Source organism: Heliangelus exortis, chromosome 23 (assembly GCF_036169615.1).
Source record: "Heliangelus exortis chromosome 23, bHelExo1.hap1, whole genome shotgun sequence".
Classification (NCBI taxonomy): Eukaryota; Metazoa; Chordata; class Aves; order Apodiformes; family Trochilidae; genus Heliangelus; species Heliangelus exortis.
In genome coordinates this window covers 7,588,400-7,610,250 of record NC_092444.1, presented here as the reverse complement: position 1 = coordinate 7,610,250, position 21,851 = coordinate 7,588,400, and the positions used below count along the sequence as shown (strand labels likewise).

Sequence of the window (21,851 nt, the reverse complement as noted above, 5' to 3'; positions counted from 1 at the left end):
GTGAGGGAGCAGGCTGATCCTGTGTGAATAAAATCTCTTAATTGTACCATACACCTTTGTACCTTCCCATGATGACCCCCACCAAGCAGGAGAGGAGCTGGGGGAAGGGGAAAGTGCTCTCCTTTCCTTCCTCTTTCCTGCTAGTGATTTTTGCTGCTGGGGAAAGGCAGGGCAGGTGCTGGCTCAGCTGTTTCATGCCATTCTTCCTGCAGATTGCATCAGGTCCCCAGAAGGCCCCTGAAGTCTCTACCCCAGCTGCTGTCTGAACAGCAGGGATGAACTGGAGGCTTGGGAGGACAATTGGCTATAAGGAGCCTCTTGGTGTGGCTGGGAAGCCAGCAGGAAGCAGCTCCTGACTGAAGGGTTCTCAGAAGTACCTTTCAGTGGGTTGTTTGGGGTTTTTTTAAGGGCTTTTCATGACCACTTAAGGATGGATGCCACTGGTTCTGCACCAGGCTGCTCTTAGTGCACTTTGGAGTGGCTGCCAGACTTGCAAGTGCTGCTTTGCCTTGGTGGTGAAGCTTCATTCCTGATTTCCACAAGGACTGAGGTTCTCCAGCCATTCTCTCACATTGCACACAACCCTTCCTTCACATCCTCTGCCATGGACACCCTCACTGCATCCCAGGTGCTGCCAGCTCTCAGTCCTCCCCTTGAGAAGAGGTTCCTTACCCTCTCCTTAGGCACATTGCTCCCAGCCATCAGCCAGATGGTTTCATGCAGTCTGAAGAGCTGTGCCAGTCACTGGCACTGCTGCTGCTCCTCTGGATGCAACAGGAAAGGAGAAAATGTCCACTTAACCATTTTTCAAACCCTGCCTCACCAAAGAGTTAATTGCAGGGTCTGTCACTGCTCCAGCCTCCTCAGCAGGTTGGGTTTGCTCATCAGCAGGTCCAGCTCTCAGGACAATGTCCCTGGGGAGGTGGCAACTCCAGACTGAGGTTCTCTCCTCTCTGTGACACTGAGTTATGAGCTGATGGCACTTTATTAAAATAGAAATTTGTGTTGGAGAGCAAACCAAGAGCAGATGGCTCAGCGAGCAATCCATCACCCCCATCTTTACCACCACCAGCTGCAATGCCTTCTCTGGGCCTCAGCATTGCAGCTGGGAGGCAGATTGATACCCTGGGCAGCTAACTAGCTAGCCCCAGCTGACATCCATTCAGATTTTGACTTCTGAGTGTGATACATGGGGAGGAAAACTTCTGTTGTGTGAGTGCCTGGCTGCACCGGCCACACACCTGCTCCCAGTGCCTGTCCCATGGGCTGGGACTGATGGGAGCCCCCTCAGGAAGTATTAATCTTTGGTCATCTGTCCCACAAGAAGTTCACGAGCCAAATCTGACACCAGAAGAGCCTTTCTCCAATGGATGCCTCTCCAGCCTGCTTCTCCTGCAGCCTCCAGGCCATTCAGGCTGTGCATCCCATGGCTGGTGCTTTCACAGGCTCCTGGTGGACCTTGTAGCAGCTCTCCCATGGACATCAACCCCTGGGGCCATGGGATAAGGTGCAGTTTGTTCATCTGAGCAGGAGCTACAGGATTTTGGTCAACTGAAAGCAACCACCAGGCTGCTTTACCCAGCTTCTCTTCCCACCAAGCACCAACAGCAACTGGTGAAGGACCTGTATAGGTCAGGTCTTGCTTTGAATGATCTGAGGGAAACAAAAAAACAAAACCAAACCAGTCTCCTTGCTGTCTGGTTCTCCTTTTTCCCCTGGTTCTTTGCCAGATCATGGGGGTACCCTCTGCTCTATGGCATCTCCTGGAATGAAGCTCCAGGCACTCCAGGGTAGGTGAGTGTTTCACAGGATGTGCAAAGAGGAGCAGCAGCTGGGTAGCTCAGGGGGGTCCCTAGGCACTCCTACACCTTTTTCCCTACCCCTAATTGTTCTCACCTCAGCACAAGTCAGGTCATTTGTCTCTCTTGGCCTTTTTTTCTCCCCCCCAGACATAATTTGAGATGCCAGTGCCTGCAACTCTCAGCCAGTTCCATGACAACAGCTCCCTGCCTCGCTGCCTGGGAAGGTTTTTCCTGGTTCTCTTGCTGTGGCTTTTATATTCTTGTTGTGGGGGTTTCTGTGCTTGGGTGTTGGGGTTGTTGGTTTTTTTTTAATCACACCCCCACCAACCCCAACTAAGATGTGTCCAGACTTGTAGAACAACTCATGCAGCAGCAGCTGAAGCCCCCATCAGTGCCAGGTTTGCTCTCTGGGCATGTCTGACCCTGTTCCAGGAAAAAAAAAAAAAACAAAAAACCACAACTAAACCAAACAGAATAAAAAAATGGGAAAGGGCTGGGAGTAGCAGATTTCAGTGCTGCTGGAGTGGGAAATGAGCTCACCTCTGCTCCTCTGTGCCAAAGCCCTGGGGCTCCTGCACCCACCTGTCCTTGGGTGCCCTTTGCAGGCAGGAGACTCAGCTTCCCCAGAGCTTGCTTTTAACAGTAAAATATTTATCTTCCTCTTTTTTTTTTTTTTTTTAAATCAGTTTTGGACCTCAGAGCTTCCCCATGTTCCCAAGGAGCAGCAGATGAGCAGGATTAAAATCTGGGACAGTGTCCTCTGGTGTCACATAACCTGGGGGGAATGGCACAGCCTTTCCTGGGTGAGTCTGGGCACAGCTTTTCCCCACCCCTGTTTGTTCCTTTTCCTCTGGGACCCCCCTGGTGCCCCAGGAGCATCCTGGAAAGAAAGACTCAGATGCAAAACATGCAAAAAACTATTTTACTGACAAACAGCAAAGGAGGGGCTTGGTTTCAGGAGCTGAACTGGTTTGTCTATTATACAAACAGATTGTGGGAAGGGAAGGAATGGCTGAAATACACTCGCTCATTGACCCAAATAAAATCACAGTGTGCTTTTTTTTTTTTTTTTTTTTTTTCTCTATTGCCTCCCCCACCCCCAAGCTCACTGCTGCCATTGTCACCACTCCCACCACAACCTCCAGGTGACATTTGCCTCTGCAAGTGTATTTAATTAAAAAAAAAGAAAGAAATCAATAAATTAGCCATTATTGCTTTTCAACCACAGTAGAGATGATCCCATGCTTAGACTTGGAGCAGAGTCCAACCCCTCTCTGCTGGTACCCAGGGGTGTTGTACCTCTCCCTGTCCCCTGCATGCAAAATTGGTTTGAGTGCAGGGTTAAAAAAAAAAAAAAAAAAAGGTTTCACAAGCAGGGAAACCAGCACTGCAAGGCTGTGGTTGTGTTCACACTGCAGAGCACTATTTAAAAAAAAAAAAAAAATTAAAAAAAGAGAGAAAAACAACAAGCCCATCTCCCTCAGCTGTGTGCTCTGTCCTGTTCCACCACCCTGGGCAGCATCATGAGCTGAGGGTGCTCAGGATGGAGCCACCTTCCTGGTGTCATCACCTGGTGTCACCTGCTGTGGGAACCTCAGCTTGGAGAGGGGACCCAGAGAGCCCCCGTGGAGCAAGAAATGAGTGGAAAGGGATGGGAGGTGTCGAGGAGAGGACCTGCATGCAGTGAGCAGGTGGTGAGACAGAGGGTTATGAACCTGGTGACACAAAACTCCTGTCCTGAGAGTGTCCCCAGGAGCTCCTCCTGACACCCACCCGACCCCACTCCTCTGCTGCCTTCCCTGGGGTCTCAGCAGCCCAGACTGGACTGGGTTATTTGATGCCCAGTCCTGGAGGAGGCCAGCACTGGTGGGGTTCTGCTCTCTGATGCTTTTCTCTTCCACCTGTTGGCAAGAGATCCCAACCAGCACCAAGAACCCACAGCTCCTCACCCCAAAACTGGAGGAGAACACACCCAGTGCCAACCCCACCCTACAGAACTGGCACTTTGGAGTTTTAAGCTCTCTCTCTGCTCTCTGATAACCCCTCCTGAGCCAGCACAGGGTTCCCCCCAGGGACCTCCCCCAAAGCACCTGCTGGGTGCCACCAAGTCCCATTCCTGGTGCCCATGGATCTGCACAGCCCCATGTGTCCTCTCTCACCCATCTTGCTCAGCCCTGACCTTGTCCTGTCAGCTCCCTGATGCCAAAGTCTCTTTCTCCCAACCAAACCCTTTTTCTTTGTTTGCTTTTTTGCTGGGTTTTGGTTTTGTTGTTTGGTTTTTTTTTTTTTTTTGGGTTTTGGTTTTTGTTTTTTTGGTCTTTTTGGTGTGAAGATTGGATCAGAGGCAAGAGAACAACAAACAAGTCAACACCAGCACATCTGGGACAGGGAAACAAGGAGCAAACACCCCCACAGCAGGACAAGAGCAAAACAAACACATGCACAGGAGGAGAAGAAGAAGCAGACAGTGCAAGAGCATCCCAGAAGCAGCAGCAACCCCCTGGGACAGAGGGACACGAGAGCACAGAGCCAGGCAGCCTTGGTGGGGCTGAGGGGACAGGGACACAGATGGCAAATACTGCCTGGTTCACCAGATGCTGCCATGGGGATCATGGGGGGGGGTTGCACACAGTTGTCCCTCTGCTCCTCTTGGGGTCCTCATTGCCATCCCCAAAGAGCCCAGGGCACACCTGGTGGGACCCAGGGGCCCCTCCTGCACTGCCCCATGGGGTGACTCTGTCCTTGGCTTCTCCTCCTCAAAGGGGGGGACAACAGGGAGGTGCTGAGCCCTGGTGCAGGGGGACAGCCCCCCAGGAGGAGGAGGCAGCTCCCAGCAGGGCATGGATGCTCCAGCAGATCCCTGGGGTCTGGGATGGGTCTGGTGGCACAGAAGGGACTTTGTCCCTGATTTCTGGTGAGAATCAAAGGCCTGGATGGGTCCCCAGGATGAAGCCTGTTGGGGTGGGGGGTGCTGGGACACCTCTCTGAGGGTCCTTCTCCTGTCCTTGGGTTTCAGACCAATTAATTCCTCCCAATAAATTTAATTGCACTGAGAGTATTTTCTGGTTTATTTTTTGACTGTGTAAACAAGGGACAGGCTCACAGGGCAATGGCTGCAGCCACAGCAGATTACAAAATCTGTTTTTCTTAAAAAAAACTGTTATTAAACCAGGGGAACATGTACAATACATGATTTCTTTTTGTGCCCCCTTCCAGAGCCTCGTATTCCTCTGGAATTCTGCTGTGGATCAGCCTTAATCAGTGTGAGCCACCACATCACTCTTCCCAGCTGTAGGTTCCACATTTAATGATATTTTAACTAAGCTCAGGTGCTGGAGCAGGACAGAACCTGAGCCCAAGCTCAGGTCACTGCCTGAAGTGAGAGAGACCAAGAGGAAAGATTATTTAAAGTGCTTTTTCCCCCTTTCAGAGCCTCAGTATTTGTCTTCACGATGCAAACTGTTCCATCTGAGGAGATTTCCCTGCTGTGGGGTAGGTGTGTGCCATGGCTCAAGGGCCAACAGAAGATCTGCTTGGGATGTGAGGAACTGGAGGAGGAGCTGAAGCCACTTGGCCTGAGGATGGGAACAGAATTCCTGCAGCCAAGGAGGGGGCAAAGCCAAGGAGTTTTGAACAGAGATGCTGAAGGAAAAATCCTTATGGAGCTACTGATGGGTGGCTGCAGACATGAGAACCATTGGAGGTCCTGAGTGGCAGACAGACAAGTACAGACTGGGCAATTATTTAGGTCCAGACAGAAACTGGGGCTCCAAGACAAGAGGCACAAGGGGATAGCAAAGGGATGAATGGAAGAGAACAGGAATGGTTGGTTCTTGGCCAGCTTTGGGCCTTGTAAATAACTGACCTGATCCTGGGCAGGGGAAATAATGAAAAATAAAACCAAGACACAGAAGCTGGAGCAGGGAGGAAAAGAGCAGGGAGTTGGGGTGTCCTTCTCCTGACTTTAGGAGGGTACTGGCAGAGTCAAAGAATCCATAGAAAAAACCCAGCAATTTCTGATAATATTCATCCCCCTGGTGTTCTGGATGTTCTCCCTGTTTAAGCACAAGCCCACTCAACATAAAATGAGGAATGCAGGGGAAAGGACTGGGATTCAGAGCTGCCACCTGGAATCCTTGGGGCCAGCATCTCCTGCCCTTGTCTCCCTCGATAGCCCCCATGCAGCTGGCACATCTGGCACAGCTGGCACAGCTGGCACAGCTGGCAGAGGGGCTGCTCTGCCCCAGCAGAACATTCCTGGAGGGCTCAGCTCCAGGCTCCAAGGCTTCATCCAACACCACCCACCCCAGGTTACTCCAACTGGAAGGGCAGGAGGTCTCAGGCTGTAGAGGGTGGGTCCAGCTACCTTCAAACCCACACAGAAGCTGTGACCAGAGGAAGCAAGGGCAGAAACCACCCTAGGGCACCCTCAGACTTTGTTTGAAGCCACCATGAGGATATTTGGCTCTGCTGATGGGTTTGGCTTCAGGTCTACATCCCTCTGAGTCCCTCAAACCAATCTCAGGCTGCTGCTGGGGTGCAAGGGCAGCTCCTGGGAGCAGCACACGTGCAGGTGGGGTGAGAGTGGGACCAGGACCCACTCACAGCATCGTTGTTGGTTTCTGGGGGGGGATTTTGAACCAGGGCCTTAGGGTCCCCCTCTCAGAATAGGAGAGAGCATCTCCTCTCCTCCAGACAAGGGTGGGGGGGTTGGTTATGCAGCAGAGTGGGATGATCAAGGGTGCAAATCAGATCTCATGCCATCCAACCCATAGCACTTGTCCCAGCACCTCAGGAGCAACTCCTCCCCAGCCTGACACCAGTCCTGACACCAGCACGGTCCCACCAGGACCCCAGTGGTGAAAACCAGACAGCACCAACCCCCTGGGAGGGGCTGATCCCCCCCCAGTGCTGTTCCCCTGGTACCAGGATTTCTCAGATTGCTTTAAGGCAGGTTTCAGTGTGGAGCAATGCAAAGAACAAATCATTTCTATATCCCTTTCCCCTCCAGCAACTCCCGAACCCATGAGCAGCAGAAGGGACACTGTGCCCTCACACCCAGCTGGCAGCAGTGCCCATCCCAGCCTGGGGCCAGCCAAGCCATCCTAGCAACAGGAGGAAGAGAGCAGAGCAAAAAAACAAGCCAAAGGACCAAAGAAACGAGGGACTTGAGCTCTGGGGTGAGAAACTCTGTGTCTTCTTCATGGTGTCCCACCTCCATCATTCCCTGGAGGGCAGCTGGATGTGGAGGACAGCTGTGAATGCCAGGAAAAGGGGCTTGAAAGTCTAATGGAAATCTCTTCCCTTTGTTTTTTTTGTTTGCTTTTTACATATCTACAGGAGTCTGACAATAAAACGTGGAACACAGTGCAATGTCTTGGCTGCGTAGCATCCAGGACTGGCTTAGTTGTGCATCGTGCTGTGCCACGGGGACACACAGGATGGAGAAGTAAAACTGTGTCCTCCCTTGGCTTCCAGAGAGGAGCAAACTGGTGGCTGTTCCCCTGGAAGAAGAGCAAAGTCCTTTTTTTGTTTGTTTGTTTGTTTTAAAAGCTCACTGCAGTCTCTGGAGGGGAAGGGGCTGCTCAGAGGTGCCGTGGGCTGGGGTGCCCGTTATGGTACAGCTTCTGTTTGATGTGCACCATGTTCCCAGTTGCTTCCTCATACTGCCTGTGGTGACGTTTCCTGAACTCCTTTAGGTTACAAAATTTTGGAATCCAAGACCAGGAATTGTCTGGAAAACAGAAAGGAGAAAGAAAGGGTGAGAGGTTACAGGAATGGTGGGATCTGTGTTCTTCTGACTTCTCTCTGCTGTTCCTGCCCCATCCCAAAAGCACCAGGCACCAGTTCCATGGGGTGGTACCTGACTGCTTGGACCAGCACCATGGAGCACACCCGAGCTGCTACAGAGTATTTGCTATTTTAGGAAATCTCTTCCATCAGGAAGGAGCTATGGATTATTCTAATGGACCAAAAATTGGAGCTGATCAGGACACAAGGTGACATTGAGCCACTGCTGTGCTACTCCTGTAGCTGAGGAAGGGCTCAGTGTTCTGTACCAGGTTTTGTGTTGCCCCAACCCCATCTCACAGCCACAGGCACCACCAATTCCTTCTTCAAAAGGGAATTTCACCTTGGGGACTCATTCAACAAGCAGTGAGCATACTTGCTGCTGCCTTGAAAGTAGAGAGATTTACACAGATGATTTGACAGAATAGATAGAAAGAAATCCCTAAAACCTCAACGTTCATTCTTTTGCCCCATATGCCCCAGTGATTTTTTCAGCCTGTCTGTAAGGACACATCCTCAGCAGAGCAGACAGCTTTGTCCTGGGATGGAACAGTTTGAGCTGAGCTCACGTGGTGGGTGCAGCACCACCAAGATGGCACCAAGGGACAATGTCTCCAGCCAGAGTGGTTGTCAGCTTTCTGTGGCATGAACATGAGAAGGAAAAAAAAAAATAAATAAGCTGAGTCCAAAATAAGACCGCATTAATTTTCTGAAAAGGTTTGTCTGCAGGGTGTGTTGCACCACTGGCCAAAAAAAAAAAAAAAAAAAATAGAATAGATCGTTCAGTTTAAATACTGAATTAATTACTAGCATTACCCTTAATTACTAAAAATAAAAAGGACTAAAAATAAAAGGGACTAAAAATAGAAAGGACTAAAATTAAATATCTAGGCAGAAGCCGTTCACAGGAGGGCAGGTTAGATGGTGACACTGCAGCTGCAGCTCCACAAAGAGAGGCACCAGCTCTGAGGAACAATCCCTGCTCTGACAGCATCTCAGCCAAGCACCCCTCCTGCCAGCCCTGCTGGTGAGGTCAGAGCCCGGGGGTCTGGGCAGGAGCAGGTGCCAGAGCCTCAGGAGTGGTGTCCCAGCTGCCATCTGACTGCAGACTCTGAGTTTCCCTTCTGCTGGGGCAGGCAGAGCACAGCCCTGGTGCAGGAGCTGCTGCTGAGGACTGGGGAAGGCTCATGAGGAATTAATATCATTTTGATCTGAGTTTCAGAAAGAGATGATCTGCTTCCCTAATGAGAATTTCTTACAGGTTTACAGATCAAGCTTTCTCCTGCTCCCTCTCTCTCTCTCTCTCTCCGTCCTTTGCTGGGTTGGGATTCAACAGACACCACCTGGCAGAGTGAAAGCCTGGGGTTTGTAGTGACACTGTGATGGGATTTCAAGTAATTCACTGGTTTAATTGTTCTGCTGAGTTCCCCCCCACCACCTCCACTGATGAAAATCCCTGAGATGTCCATGCTGAGAGAGCCAAGAGGGGCAGGGAGAGGCTCTGGAGGGGCAGCTGCTGGTCCTTCTCTGGCTGTTGGCTCAAGATGCTCAGCTAACCAGCCCAAAGAACAACCAGGTTTGGTTTTATCTGGGTTGATGGTTGGCCTGGGTGACCTTAGAAGTCTTTTCCAGCCATGGAAATGGAAGGATTTAAGGGCAGGAGCAGGGAGCCCAGGAGGCTGCACTTACCATACCGTCGGCTGGTTCTCCAGGCTCGCACGGCGTAGTGCAGGACCCCATCCATCCAGACCAGGAACCAGCTTATACAAAAGCCCAGCAAAAGTCCCAGCATCAGATCAATCTCTTGCTTGGTTACATTGTCAGTCACAAAGTAATTCTCTGAGGAGTCCACCACCGACTGATCCCCATCGTAGGGAATGACATAATGGACATGATGCCTGGAGCAGGGCAGAGGAGGAGGGGAGAGCATCAGTGGGGAAGAGCAGAGAGCATCAGTGGGGAAAAACAGAGTTGTTTCCCATGCCACCCCTTCTCCTGGGGCCAGGGGCTGGTTTCACACCACCCCTTAGAGTTCCTCCCACCACCCCCAGGAGCAGAAGTGCTGCCTTGGCTTTGCTGTGCCTACGGCAGCAGAGGGCTTGGCAAGAGGTAGAAAAGCAGAGCCCCCTGAGCCCATGCCTGGAGCTCCTGCTGCATTCCTGCCAGGGCTCTCCATGTCCATGTTCCTCCTCTGTAAAACAGAGGCTGAGGTGAAGGACAGCATGAGGTTGGGGTGGTCAAACCCCCCCAAGGGGTGAAGGGCACAGCATCCTTATGGTGCCTCTCCAGAGGAGCTTCTTGGCTCCCTGTCCCATCTCTTGGGGTGAAATAAGAAGGTTCTGGGGTTTCTTTGTGTAGTGAGATGGTAGAGGCCAAGCTTGGGATGATGCTGAACTGCTTGAGACACCCCCAGGTAACTCAGGACAAGAAAGGAATGGGCAGGGATGGGGATGGAGTAGGAAACCCAAGGCAGGGCTGGAGGGGAGAGCTGGGATCTCAGGGATGGGGATGTAGAATGAAGTCACACCAGTACCAAGCTGCCCTGGAGCTGCTTCATCTGCTTTCCCTGGCTCTTCACCTGCCCTGAGAGCAGCCCAGAGCCATCAGCTGCCCAGGCTCTGTGCTCACCATCACTGCTCAGGGTCAGGACATGGTCTCATGGGCTCCCCCAGAACTGCCCACCCCCAGCAGCATCCCCATCCCTCCCATCCCTCCCACAGCCATGGCCCCAGCCCATGCTGGAGAGGAAGCAATCTCTGGAGGCCTCTGAATATGCATGAGGTGCAGGTTGCTCAATAATCATGCCTGAGAAACGTCCAAATATTTACACAAACAAACCTCCACTTGAAGGCACCGACTGAAAACAGCCCTCACCTCACCTGCACCCCAGGGACCAGCTCCTGGCAGATGGAGGCACCTGGGGCTGCTGGGGGGGTGGATGAGGTGTGAGGATGGGGAGCACATCCAGCTCCCCAGGGAGCAGGCTGGGGCACCAGCAGGAAGATGGAGATTCCTCCAGGCCAGCTCTGGTGGCACTTCCAAGGGACCTCAAAGGTGAAGGGCAGGACCTGCTCTTGCCTCCTCTCCCCCAGGCACCAGCAGGGATTGTCACCTGGGTGGGAAGGACCTCTGGAGGTCCTGGTCCACCCCCTGCTCAAGCAGAGCCATCCAGAGCTGGGTACCCACCCTCAGGGGGCATTTAAGCATCTTGAGCCTTCTCTTCTCCAGACTCCCCCACCCAACAAGCCCGGGTCTGGAGCTCGTTTGGGCCCTTGGAGAGCTGAGCTGGGAGGGTTCTGCTGCTTTGTTTCATGCTGTCAGCACCCAGTGGTCCTGCTGAGGTGGGGAGAAGAGGAACAGACCCCCCAGAAGGCTTCTGTTGCATCTGAAGTCCTTGGGGGTGTCCCAGGGGTGACCCAGCAGTTATTAATAGTGCAGAGGTGCAGGGTCCCCATCCAGGGAGCTGGAAACTGGAACGTGGCCTGGATGGCTCTGGGGGCTGGATCCAGCCAGGGATCAGTGTCACCTCTAAGCTGAGCATCACCTGGGTGCAGCAAAACCACCACCAGCTCCACACCAGAGCCCTCCCAGGAGGGCTGGAGATGCAGCCCTGGCAGGACAGCTCCTCAGAGCAAATGCTTCTGCCCAAACCTTGCTGGCACAACCGTGGCCATCAAGGGGCTGACATCACTCTCAGGTCTGTGTCAGCTTCACCAGGCAAAAAATAAAATAAAAAAAATCTCCTCAGCCTTTCATCCCCTAAGCCAGGTGGCAGACATGGGTGTGAGTGCATCCTCAGCTGCCAGAGCTGCCACCAAGTGTCTGTGGTGCTCCTCAGAAGGTAAATCTGTGCCTCTTGAACAAGAAAAATGCTGGACCAGGTAACCCGAGGGCCAGGTCAAGCTGGTGGATCAGTCACAACAGCTTCAGGCTCAGCTGTTCCTAGCAGGTTACCCACACTCTGCACAGCCACACCTCACCCGGGGTGTGATGGAGATGTAATTGTAGGAGGAAAAAAAATTTTAAAAAAAAAAAAAATATATATATAACCGTGCCTGAGGCCAGAAATGTCCTCAGCAGCAGGAGGCAGCTGCTCTGCTAAAGATTTTCTGGATTTGTTGAGCCCTCCCCAGCAGTCAGGAACTGGAGGAGCACAGTGCTGGGGAGCTGGGGCATCCTCACCCCTTCCCCATCCCTGTGACAAAGTGGGGGGGATAAAATAAAAAAACCAAATAAAATAAATAAAACAAATAAAATAAAATAAAAAGCAAACCCAGGCTGCCAGGGCGTGCAGTGGGCTGGAGCAGAGCCTGGGCCAGCAGGGCTGGGACACCTCACCAGAGCTGCCCACAGCGCTAGTGTCCCTGCCAGTGACCTTGTCTGGCTGCTGCTGCTGCAGGCCCAGCATGGGGACCTCCCAAAAACCACCACAAGATCAAAAACACCACCAGATCAATAACCACCACCAGAGCAAAAAAAAAACCAACCCAAACACTAGCCCCTCACTGCCTCCATGCTCCCCCCACCCCCTTTGCTGGGATGGTGTCAGGATGATGCTCAGCTCCCTCCTGGTGTTTGTCCTGGTGGGGAGCAGACATGGGACATCTCCCAGGCTCCTGTCACAGCCCCACTGGGCTCACCCCTTGCTCCCCAGGGTCACAGCTTTGGGGGGGACATGGTAGCTTGTTCCTCCAGAAGGCCACCAGCACCCCTGCTCTGCACCCCTGCCCCACCTCAGTGCCACCACAGCCAGGGTGCAGACCCCTCTGCTGGCACCATGGCATGAAAACACCTCCCCAGGACCCTTCACACAGAGGAACAGCCCCCAGGACCCCACAGGAGGCTGGGTGATGGTGTCCAGCCCTGGGCAATCAGCACCCCCAGCAGTACATCCAGGAGAGCATCTGGGAACAGAGAGGTTCAATGGTTTGCCCAGGAATGGACACAAACCCCAGATGTCCCCTCCCTGTGCCTCCTGCCAGCAGCCCCAGACTGTCCCTCCTCTGAGAGTGCTGGGCAGGGTTTGGTCCCTCACAGCCAGAGCCCAGGGGACACTGTTGGACTTCATCCAGCCCCACCATCCATCCTCCTTGGGTCCCCCTGGCACCAGGGCAGAGCTGACACCTCCCACATCCCCACCCATGGCACTTCCCAGGGTCTCCAGGCACACCAGAGGCTCAGGAGAGATCCAGCTCAGCCTTGCCCAGAGACTTTCCCTCCTGGACTGGAGCCTGGAGAAGTATCTGAAGTGTCCCCTGGCCCAGAGGAGGTGACTTGAGGGTTGGTCCCCAGCTCTGCTGCAGGGTCTTGGCACCCAGGTGATGCTGATGGTCCTCAGACCTTCCTGACCCCTCTCACAGGGAGAGACTTTGCCTGGGAGGGAAAAACTCACCCAAGGTCACTCAGAAGGTCAGTGGCAAGGAGAAGACATGGGAGAGCTCCTGAGATCCCTGTTCTTACCCAGGCAGGGAACTTCCAAGCTCCTGAGGGTGGTTTTGGAGGGTCCTGGCTCCATGCAGGTGTCATCTCCAGAACACCCTCCAGGGATGGACGCCCTTTGGTGTTTCTCCTTTGCATGACATCACCCAAGTCCTGAGCTGCTGCCAGCTCCCTGCTTCCAGACAGGACCCTTTCCTGACTGGGACAGAGACACTGGGACAGTGCTACACCTCCATCATCTCTCCTGGGAACTGGGGCGTCCCACAGACAGAGGTCAGATCAGAGGGATGGGGCTGCCTGTGTGCCAGCAGACATCCAGACAGCCTGAGGACACAGAGGGCTCTGCTCTAGCAGGAACATTGCTCCATGGCTTCCCCAGGAGCAGAACTCTTCTTTCTCCAGCAAGAAGGAAGATGCTGAGAGGGGAAGAGTCCCTGCCGTGAGGCAGGTGCCAGGGCCAGCACTGTCTCTGCTGATGCTCTCACACCATGACTCCCCCAGATTCCCTTCCTGAGCAGCTCTTCTCCCACCCATCAGCTGTAGGAGCACTTTGATGGTCCCCAGGGCTCCTGGCAGCTTGGCTCTGCTGATACCAACGGGGCAGCCCAGTGGGGCAGCTCCAGCCCAGCAGCACCTTACCAGCACCAACAGGGACACCCACTCCCACCCCAGCCCTGGGAGCAGGAACCTCTCCTGTGGCACAGGCACTGCCCACCCCAGGATCACCTCAGGAGTGTCTCCCCCTGACAGGCTGCACACACACATCAGCCATGGCCACCCCTTCCCTGGCAGTGGCACAGCCACCTCCAGACACCACCTGATGCTGTCCAGACCCTGCAGCCACAACACAAACCTCACAAGCTCAGCTCTCCTGTCCCCAGCAAGGGGACACAAGTCCCTTCTGACCCTGCTCACTCTTGCCTCAACAAATCACTGCCATGGCACAAAGTACCAAGAAAGCAGCTCCAGCCTCAAAAAGCCCCAGTGATGTGGCAATGGTGGACATCAGCCCAACACAGCCAAGTGTCCCGTGCTCAGCAGCCCCTTGCAGATGGGGTTGGTTTTCTTCCCCAGATGCCTTGACCCCAGTGACTGTCCTCAGTCACCACCAACACCCCAAGTACTTGAGGAACATGGGGAAAAAAAATCCCTCAAAGTGTGGTCCCCAACAGTGGGAGATTCATGAGGCAAGGGTTGGCAGAGGGCATTTTATGGAGGAGTGGATAGGGTGCCATCAGGTGGCACCTTCTTGCTGGGCACACTCCTGCTGGAGAGGAGGACAGGCAGGGAGCAGAGGACACAAACCTGTCCATGAGGAGTGACCCCAGCAACATCCTCCATGCAACCTGAAGAGCCCTTTGAGGAGTCAGCCAGAAGAGTCCAATGGGCTCAGGGACACCAAAATGTCCCAAGGGCCTTGCAGGGATGAGGTGGGAAGGGGGGCACAGAGCCCCAGATCCCCTGGGGTGGCACCTGAGCCACACATGGAGTTTGTGTCCACTGTCCACAGCCACCAGCACCAGGGCAGCAGCTCCTGGACCCTCGCATGGGCAGAAGCTCTGAGCAAGGTCCTGATTCTGGAGACCTCATCCTGCCCAGAGTCATGGTGGTGGGCAAAGCATTCCTGAGGAAGGGATCCACTCTGAGTAATAGCATGGCCAGGAGAGGAGAGGGGAAGGAAAAAACATTTCTGACTCAGTGAGTGCCTGAACCACAACCTGGGCCAGGGCAGGAGGGAGGAGCAGTGAGCAGGGCAGCTCAGCCCATGGCACATTCCAGTTCCTCCTTCCTTCCTTCCCATTTCTGCAACATTTACTCATTTTCCCCCCCTTTTCTGCAACACCCTGACCTGCAGCCAGCTCCCTCCTCCAAAGATGCCCTTTGGTTACTGGGGAGTTGGGAGTCTTCTACCCCCCCTGTACCAACAGCTCCAGGCCACATCCTCACCCACAGCTCAGGGCTCCTGCACCCCGAGCACCTGGGATGGGTGCATCACTTGCCTCTGAAACCCAGCTCAAAGCACCCAGCATCCCACCAGCACCTCCCAGCTCTCAGGAGAAGGTGAGGACCACAGCCCAAGGCCATGCACAGCCCCAGGGCTGCTTTGTGTGAGCAGGACCATGATGGAAACAATGCTCATGGGGCTGCTGTGCTCCTGCTGCTGGGCAGAGCCATTGCTTCTCCATACCCAAGGCCACCAGTAAGGTTCTGCTCCTCTCAGACAATATGGAAGCTGTTTTGTGCACTTCCTAAGAAATGACTTAACTACATCTGGGGGGAGGGCCATGGGTGATTTATCTGCCTCAGCAGCATCTCTGCAGACACACAGTTAGAGGGGAGAGGACTACCCCTGCCACCTTCCCAACCTTGGGTCACTCTACCAACACCACCAGTGAGACCTGGCACTCCTCAGATGATGTTCAGGTCTGTTACCAGCAGTTTTCACCATGCTTGAACACAGACGTGACAACTAAAAAGAAAGCTAAGTTGAGGAGGAAGAGGAAAAAAAACCTTAAACTAGAGAAAAAAACCAGGAAGAGTCAAAAAAATAATTACCTGAGAGAAAGCCAAACCTCACTAAAAAAAAAATCAAAGCCACTGTGGACATTTCTTGTCCATCGTCTTCCCAACTGTGCTGGAGGTGCCCAAGGAGCCAGGTCCATGGGGTCTGCCTGCTTTGGGCCCTAGAGGAGCTGCTGGTACCTTCTTTGCTGTTCTGCCACAGGATCCTGAGGAGGAACCATGGGGAGGAAGGTAACCATCCCCTTGGGTGACAGAGTGTGGCAGCAGAGCTGTTGTCCATCACCAAGCCCCCTGCACCTCCCACCTTCAGCTGCCACACAAGGGGCACCAGAGGGATGTGACAGTCTGGATGAGCTGGGTCCAGAGGTGGCTCAAAGAGGGGTAAAAGCTCCAGCTAAATGGGGAGGGATCCTCAAACATGTCCTTTAGCTGGCACAGCCTCCTGCTGCTTTACTGCCCCCCAGGACAAGAAACTCTCCAGCAGACAGTGAGTGACCAGGCCCAGGAGGGGCATGAGGCTTCCAGGAGTGCAGGAGAAGGATGGCTGACAGCAGTCCCATGGAGAGGAGAGAAGTTCCCCTCCCCAGAACTCAAGCACCCAGGCTCTATAAGATGGAGAGCACCCGAAGCACAGCCACAAGCTTTCACACAGGACACAGGAACTGCTCCATTGTGGAAGAGCAGGAAGCTCTGCCAAACAGCCACGGGGAGAGGAAGGTATTTGTGCACTCATGAACTTGTACCCAACCAAAGGCATTACTCTTGCCATGGAATCCACCCTGATGCTGCTAAGCACTCCACAAAAGCACAGAGCAGCTCCTTCAGTGTGCTCCATCCAGCATCATCACAACTCCCAGGAGAAAAGCCACAGAGAATTAAAAGCTGATCGAAGATTACAAAGCCTCAAAGTGACTCTGTCCTACACAGCCACACTCCTCCCTGGACACAGATCCTCTGGCTTCTCCAAACCCCATCCCACCAAAGCCACACAACCACCAACTGCAACACCCCAGACCACAAGCACCCTGAGAGCCACCACAGCCTGCTGACATCAAAGGTAAAAAAATGACAAAGGTTGCAATGAAAGTTCCTCACTTTCCCAGGGCTCACAGAGACACGGGCATGCACACAAAGGAAAAATGGGCTTCCAGGCCCACAGAAAACTCTTCTTCCAGAAAAAAAAAAAAAAAAAAAAAAAGAACAACAACAAAAACCTTATCAAGAATTCCCAAGTCAACCCTGTGCTCATGCAGGAGGTGCTGAGGACGGTGAGACACAGCCAGAATGCAAAAATGGTAGCCCAGCCAGCAGCAGCCTGCCCCTGGCCACCACCTCCCTCTGCCTCTCCAGTGAGATGGGGTGGGAAGGAGCTGGTCAGGAGGTGAGGGGGGGGACAGACACACATGGCCAGGTGAGCCAGATCTCCTGCAGGTAACTTACCTCCCACAGTTGCAGTGACAGACCCGGTCCTCCCCTCGCAGATGCGGTAGGATGTAATTGTGAAACCTGTCCAGCAACGCATTCATGTCCATCAAGCAAGCTATTGCCTGTAAGAGCCCATAACCAAGGCATCTGGTCAACTCTGGATGATGGAATAAAACATTGACTCGAGTTTGATTGCCAAAGGCTGAAGCAGTCATCAAGAAAACAAACAAACAAACCAACCAACCAACCAAAAAAAAAAAAAAAAGACTCGGTGGTGCACAGACAGACAGAGGGGTGCACAGGACAGTGCGGGGAGGATGATGATGATGGGGAGGAGGGGGGTGGGAATGGAGGGGAGGGAAATAAGCATAAATCTCTTACCATAACGATAGAGGCGCCCAGGATCATGAAAATCATGGTGTTTGCATTCATGGACATCAAGGGGGGCTTGGCCAGCGGTCGGTGCGCGGGCAGCGAGGGGCGGCCGCGCTATTCCGCAGAGCTGAGCCCGGGGCGCATCGCGCTCGCTGCCCGCAGGCTGCGGGTTGGGGGGCGGCCCGGCAACCCCCCCCCGCGCACCCCCGCGCTCTTTCCCCCGGCACGGGGATGCCTCGGGCTCCCTCGCCCTGCCCGTTTTATTTTTTTATTTTTCTAGGACAAATACGACAGGTAAAAAAAAAAAAATAAAAAAAAAATCCCCCTATTTTTTTTACCTATTTTTTTTTTCTCCCTTTTTTTTTTTTTTTTTTTCTTCCCAAACCGCCCCCCCCTTTTTCTTCCTCCTCCTCCTCCTCTTCGGCCCCCCCCGGCCTCAGCCGAGGGACATGCGCCACGTCTCCGGGAGCGGGCACACACCGCCACAAGCACAGCCCTTCATGCAGCAACTGGAAAGCGAGCCAGCCAAAAACGAAAGGGGGGGAGGGGGGGGCTGAAAGGGAGGTTGAGAGGGGGGGGAGGAGGAGGCAGGCTGCAAAAAAAAAAAAAAAAAAAGAAAAAAAAAAAATTGGGAAAAAAAAAAAAATCACCCAGTCCGGGGGAGCCTCATCGCATCCTCATCCCCGACCCTCCCCACCAAAATCAGCCTCCTCCCGAAAGGTGCGAAAAAAATACAGCCCAAAACACCACCCACCCACCCCCCCCAAAAAATAAATAAATAAACAGAAAAAAAAAAACCAACCCACCCCCTTCCCGGCTCGGGGCTGCGTGTCCCCGCTGCTCAGCCCCCGGTGCTGGAAGCCCCCGGGTCCAGCCCCTCCCCGGGCCCGTCTGGCTCCGGTACCGCACGGGGAGGGGGGGAGGGACGCGGGATGCAGCGGGGAGATGCACCCAGGCGGAACCGGCCGCCCCCCTTCTCCCCAACCCCGGGCATTTACCTAGGAGGGCAGGCGGTGCTCCGGGAGCGGCTCATTGCGAGCGGTGGCAGCAGCTCTGCGGACCTGCACCTTGCGGGGCTCCCCCCGCACCGCTGCCGCTTTCCCCAGCCGAAAGCCCCGGCACCGGCGTTTGACCGCATTCGGAGTCCCACACGCCATCCTCACCCCGCCCTTCAGCCCGCCCGGGGTCGGCCCAATCTCTCCTGGCATCCCAGAGGGGGGGAACACGGGTACACAGCCCAGACCCTACAGCCCCGACCCTCCAAGCCCCGGGCGGGGGTAAAGCCCCGGGGGTCCGGACCGGACCGGGCTGCCTCACCGACCCGGGCTTGGGGATCACCAATTCCTCTGCTGCTTCCCACTGGGAAAGCAACAGCTCCTCTTTGGGTCCGGATTCCTGCTCATCCCTATCCCTGCCCAAGGGGCACCCAAAGCATCTATGGGTGCAGCCTGGGAGCAATTCCCACCTCTGCCAGGGAGGACTTCGTCCCCAAAGAAAAGCCTGGGGGGAGGGGGGATGTGTAAGGAGGGGGTGTCCCATATCTGCATTTTTGTTACAGAAATGCAATTATCCCCTCCAGCTCTGTTCCCATCTCTCAAGCCTGAGATGGAAGGTGTGGTGCTCCAGGTTCTCCCTGGAGTGGTTTCATTTCACCAGTCCAAGCCAGGCCCTGGTTGTAAAAAACAGGTGACCAGCCAAGAACTTTCTGCTTGTTTGCTTGTTGTTTTTTTTACCCTAAACCTGGATGGACAGAGAAGATGACAGCTACCACCTGGGAGCCACCAGGCAGCTTGATGGTTCCTGCCGTGCTTCCAAGCCCTCAGCTCCCCTCAAGGTTAGTGTCACCTTGCTGCAGCCCAAGGAGCATTTCTTTCTGAGGCTTCTCAGGGCCACGGGAGCAGAGTTTGCCTGTTCTGGGGGTTGCATTCTTCCCTATTTGTTTTCCTTTGGTTCCTCGGGCCACAACCAGCTCCTTACGTAATGACTCAGGTTATATAAACTCCATTCTTCAAGGAACAGTCATTAACCTACTACTGGGTATTGAAAATACCAAAATACTGCCACACAATTAAAATCACTAAATGGTGTCCTCAAATTAGAGCACAGATTGCAGTGCAGATTGATTTTTTTTTTTTTTTTTTTTTAAGAATAAAAAAAGCAAAAAAGAAACCCCACCCATGAAACATTTGCTAAGCCAGGCACTTCATGGAGAGAGCAGCCAGGCTGGGAAGGTGCCTCTCACCCAGCCCTGCCCAACTCATGTCCCCTCCTTCAGTTCTTACAGAGCTAGGAGCTGGTTTCTACCATCTATCTGCAGACCCCTGTAAAAGCAACACAGAGCTCAGGCTCTTTGCTACTTGTAGGAAACATGAATTGGGCTTTGTTGGGTTTTGTTTAGTTATTTTTTGTTTGTTTTTCTTTTAAACCATTTTAAAAGTAACAATCAAATAATAAAAAAAAAAAAAACCACAGGAGGGAACAGACCATTTGGAGACAAAGTCTCAAGGGATTTCTGCATACCTGAAGCTTTGACTCTTGGCTGGGTCAGCTCTCAGCTGGGCTTGGGGTGCTGAGGGAAGATGGGCTCAGGTATAAGCCAGGCTCCTCAGCAGAGCTCTGGGGGACCCATCTTCTTGTCCTTTTGGGGCAGAAAGTCCTGGCTGATGGGATGCCAAGCACCACTGTGCTAAGTTCTGTGCAGCCAGGGCTGGGATCAGACTGGAGATGAACCTGGGAAAAGCAGCAGAGCTCTTGCAGACACAAACCACCAGCAGCATTTCTGCCCTGGCTCAGCACATGATGCTGAACTCGTGGCTGCTGAAAGCCTGAGCCCCAACAGCAACCTCAGGGCCAGCCTGGCCCTTCAGGGGCTCCTTCTGCTTTTGCAGGGAGCTCAGACCTCAGCTGGCATCCCACGGTGCTCACCTAGGTCAGAATTTGCAGGAGAGTCAAACAACATTTCTCTCCTTCTTCCAATTTTTTTTGTCTTCTCCATAAGAACCCACTCAGCTGTCCCTGTGCTCCACCAACTGGATTTTATTCCCCTGCTCTTCTCACAGTTCCCCTGTTTGTCTTTACCAATGCCTTCTCCTAAGCTCCTGCATTTCTGGAAGATAAAAGTTAAAAGCTGGATAATCTGCCTAGCAACAAATTCCTTAGGCTGCCACACTGGGGGAAATTAGGGAGGATCATTGCTCTTTGAACAGCCAGATCCAGGAGTATGGAAACCTGGGGAAGAGCCCTCTTTTCCACCAGTATCACTCTGATCACATCATCTGGAGAGAACCTTGGGCAGATATTGCTCTCTATTTACATAAACCCATCCCAAAGCTCTGCTGCTGTCTCTGACAGAAAGAAGAAGATTCAGGTTACAAAGGTCTTAATTGAGACTGAAAATGCAGGAAACAGACAGAAAAATCACACGTGAAAGAACAGGCTGCAAACTAGAAGCCAACAGGGCTCTGCCTTATGGCCAGGATCTGCAGAGGGCTGGGAACCTCAGGAGGTTCCTGGCAAAGATCTGTCCACACAGCAGGTAGCATCAACTTCATGTCAACAAGAGAGCAAAAGCCTATAAATGCACTTCGATAGATACTATTCATTAATCAATATTAAATATTCAATCAATGGAAAGTAAAAAAACCCAAAATATTGACAAAACTGCCACTATATTTAGAGGGGAGGATCTGCATTTCAAACCACCTCTGCTGGCCTAACAGAAACTGGGGTTATTTTGTTTTATAGCTACATATATATTCGTGTGTATGTATAAATACACACTTATAAACACACATCTCTTTCAAACAAGACAAGGAACCTGTAAAATTCCTGTATAAACAGAGCTTCACTGTGGATTTCAACGTAAATAAAGCATCTGAAAACAATGTAACTGTATCATCACATATTTTCCACTAATTTGTAAGTTAAACCCCAACTAATGCGTCAGGGTAAGAACAGCTTTGGCTTAAGAACAAGTTCTGCTCACAGATACTTGAAATGCTTTGAAGTATCCCAACAGAATGCTTGTCCATCCATCCAGGTTTGTCCATCAGTCCATCCAACCATCCTCTGTGTGCTGATAAATAAAAAAATTACAAATTACCCCCTCCCAGTGCTGCTTTTGCTCAAGAACAGAATGTTGGGAGTCTAAAGAACAATCCTGTAAAATCCTGTGTTCTGCACCATGGGTCTAAACCAAGGTTTCTCAGGTGAGGAGATGCAGTGCACTGAAGTTCTGACCATTAATCCATACTAAGCATAACAGCAACCAGAATTCTCTGCCTGTCAAGCACATGAAAATTATGATCTTTAAGTAATTAAAAGGACACTTCCGTAAACCTCCAGAGACACAAAAAACATGGGTTAAAACATCCCATCTGAGTTTTTACTGTAAAATAGTTATTTCTGTAAAATAAAAACAAAGAGCCCCCTTTAGGATGAATTAAGTTCAAAGCAGAAAACATTTCCAAACACTCCAAGTTTCACCTTGCCAGAGAG

General features: G+C 52.7%; 1 protein-coding gene across 3 annotated transcripts; it reads right to left on the bottom strand.

Moving 5' to 3' along the window:
* Window positions 1–2,710: 2,710 nt before the first annotated feature.
* Window positions 2,711–18,519, bottom strand: TMEM240 (transmembrane protein 240). Of its 3 annotated transcripts, none has more exons than XM_071767155.1 (4): window positions 18,353–18,519; window positions 16,995–17,101; window positions 9,282–9,490; window positions 2,711–7,536 (listed from the first exon to the last, which is right to left on the bottom strand). In XM_071767155.1, the coding sequence occupies exons 2-4, from the start codon at window positions 17,084–17,086 to the stop codon at window positions 7,388–7,390; spliced, it is 450 nt and encodes a 149-aa protein (XP_071623256.1). In that variant the 5' UTR covers window positions 17,087–17,101; window positions 18,353–18,519; the 3' UTR covers window positions 2,711–7,387. The 3 variants fall into 3 exon arrangements, with proteins under 3 accessions (XP_071623256.1, XP_071623255.1, XP_071623257.1); XM_071767154.1 differs by lacking the exon at window positions 18,353–18,519 and adding an exon at window positions 17,361–17,674; XM_071767156.1 differs by lacking the exon at window positions 18,353–18,519 and having other exon boundaries at window positions 7,299–7,536; window positions 16,995–17,353.
* Window positions 18,520–21,851: the final 3,332 nt, after the last annotated feature.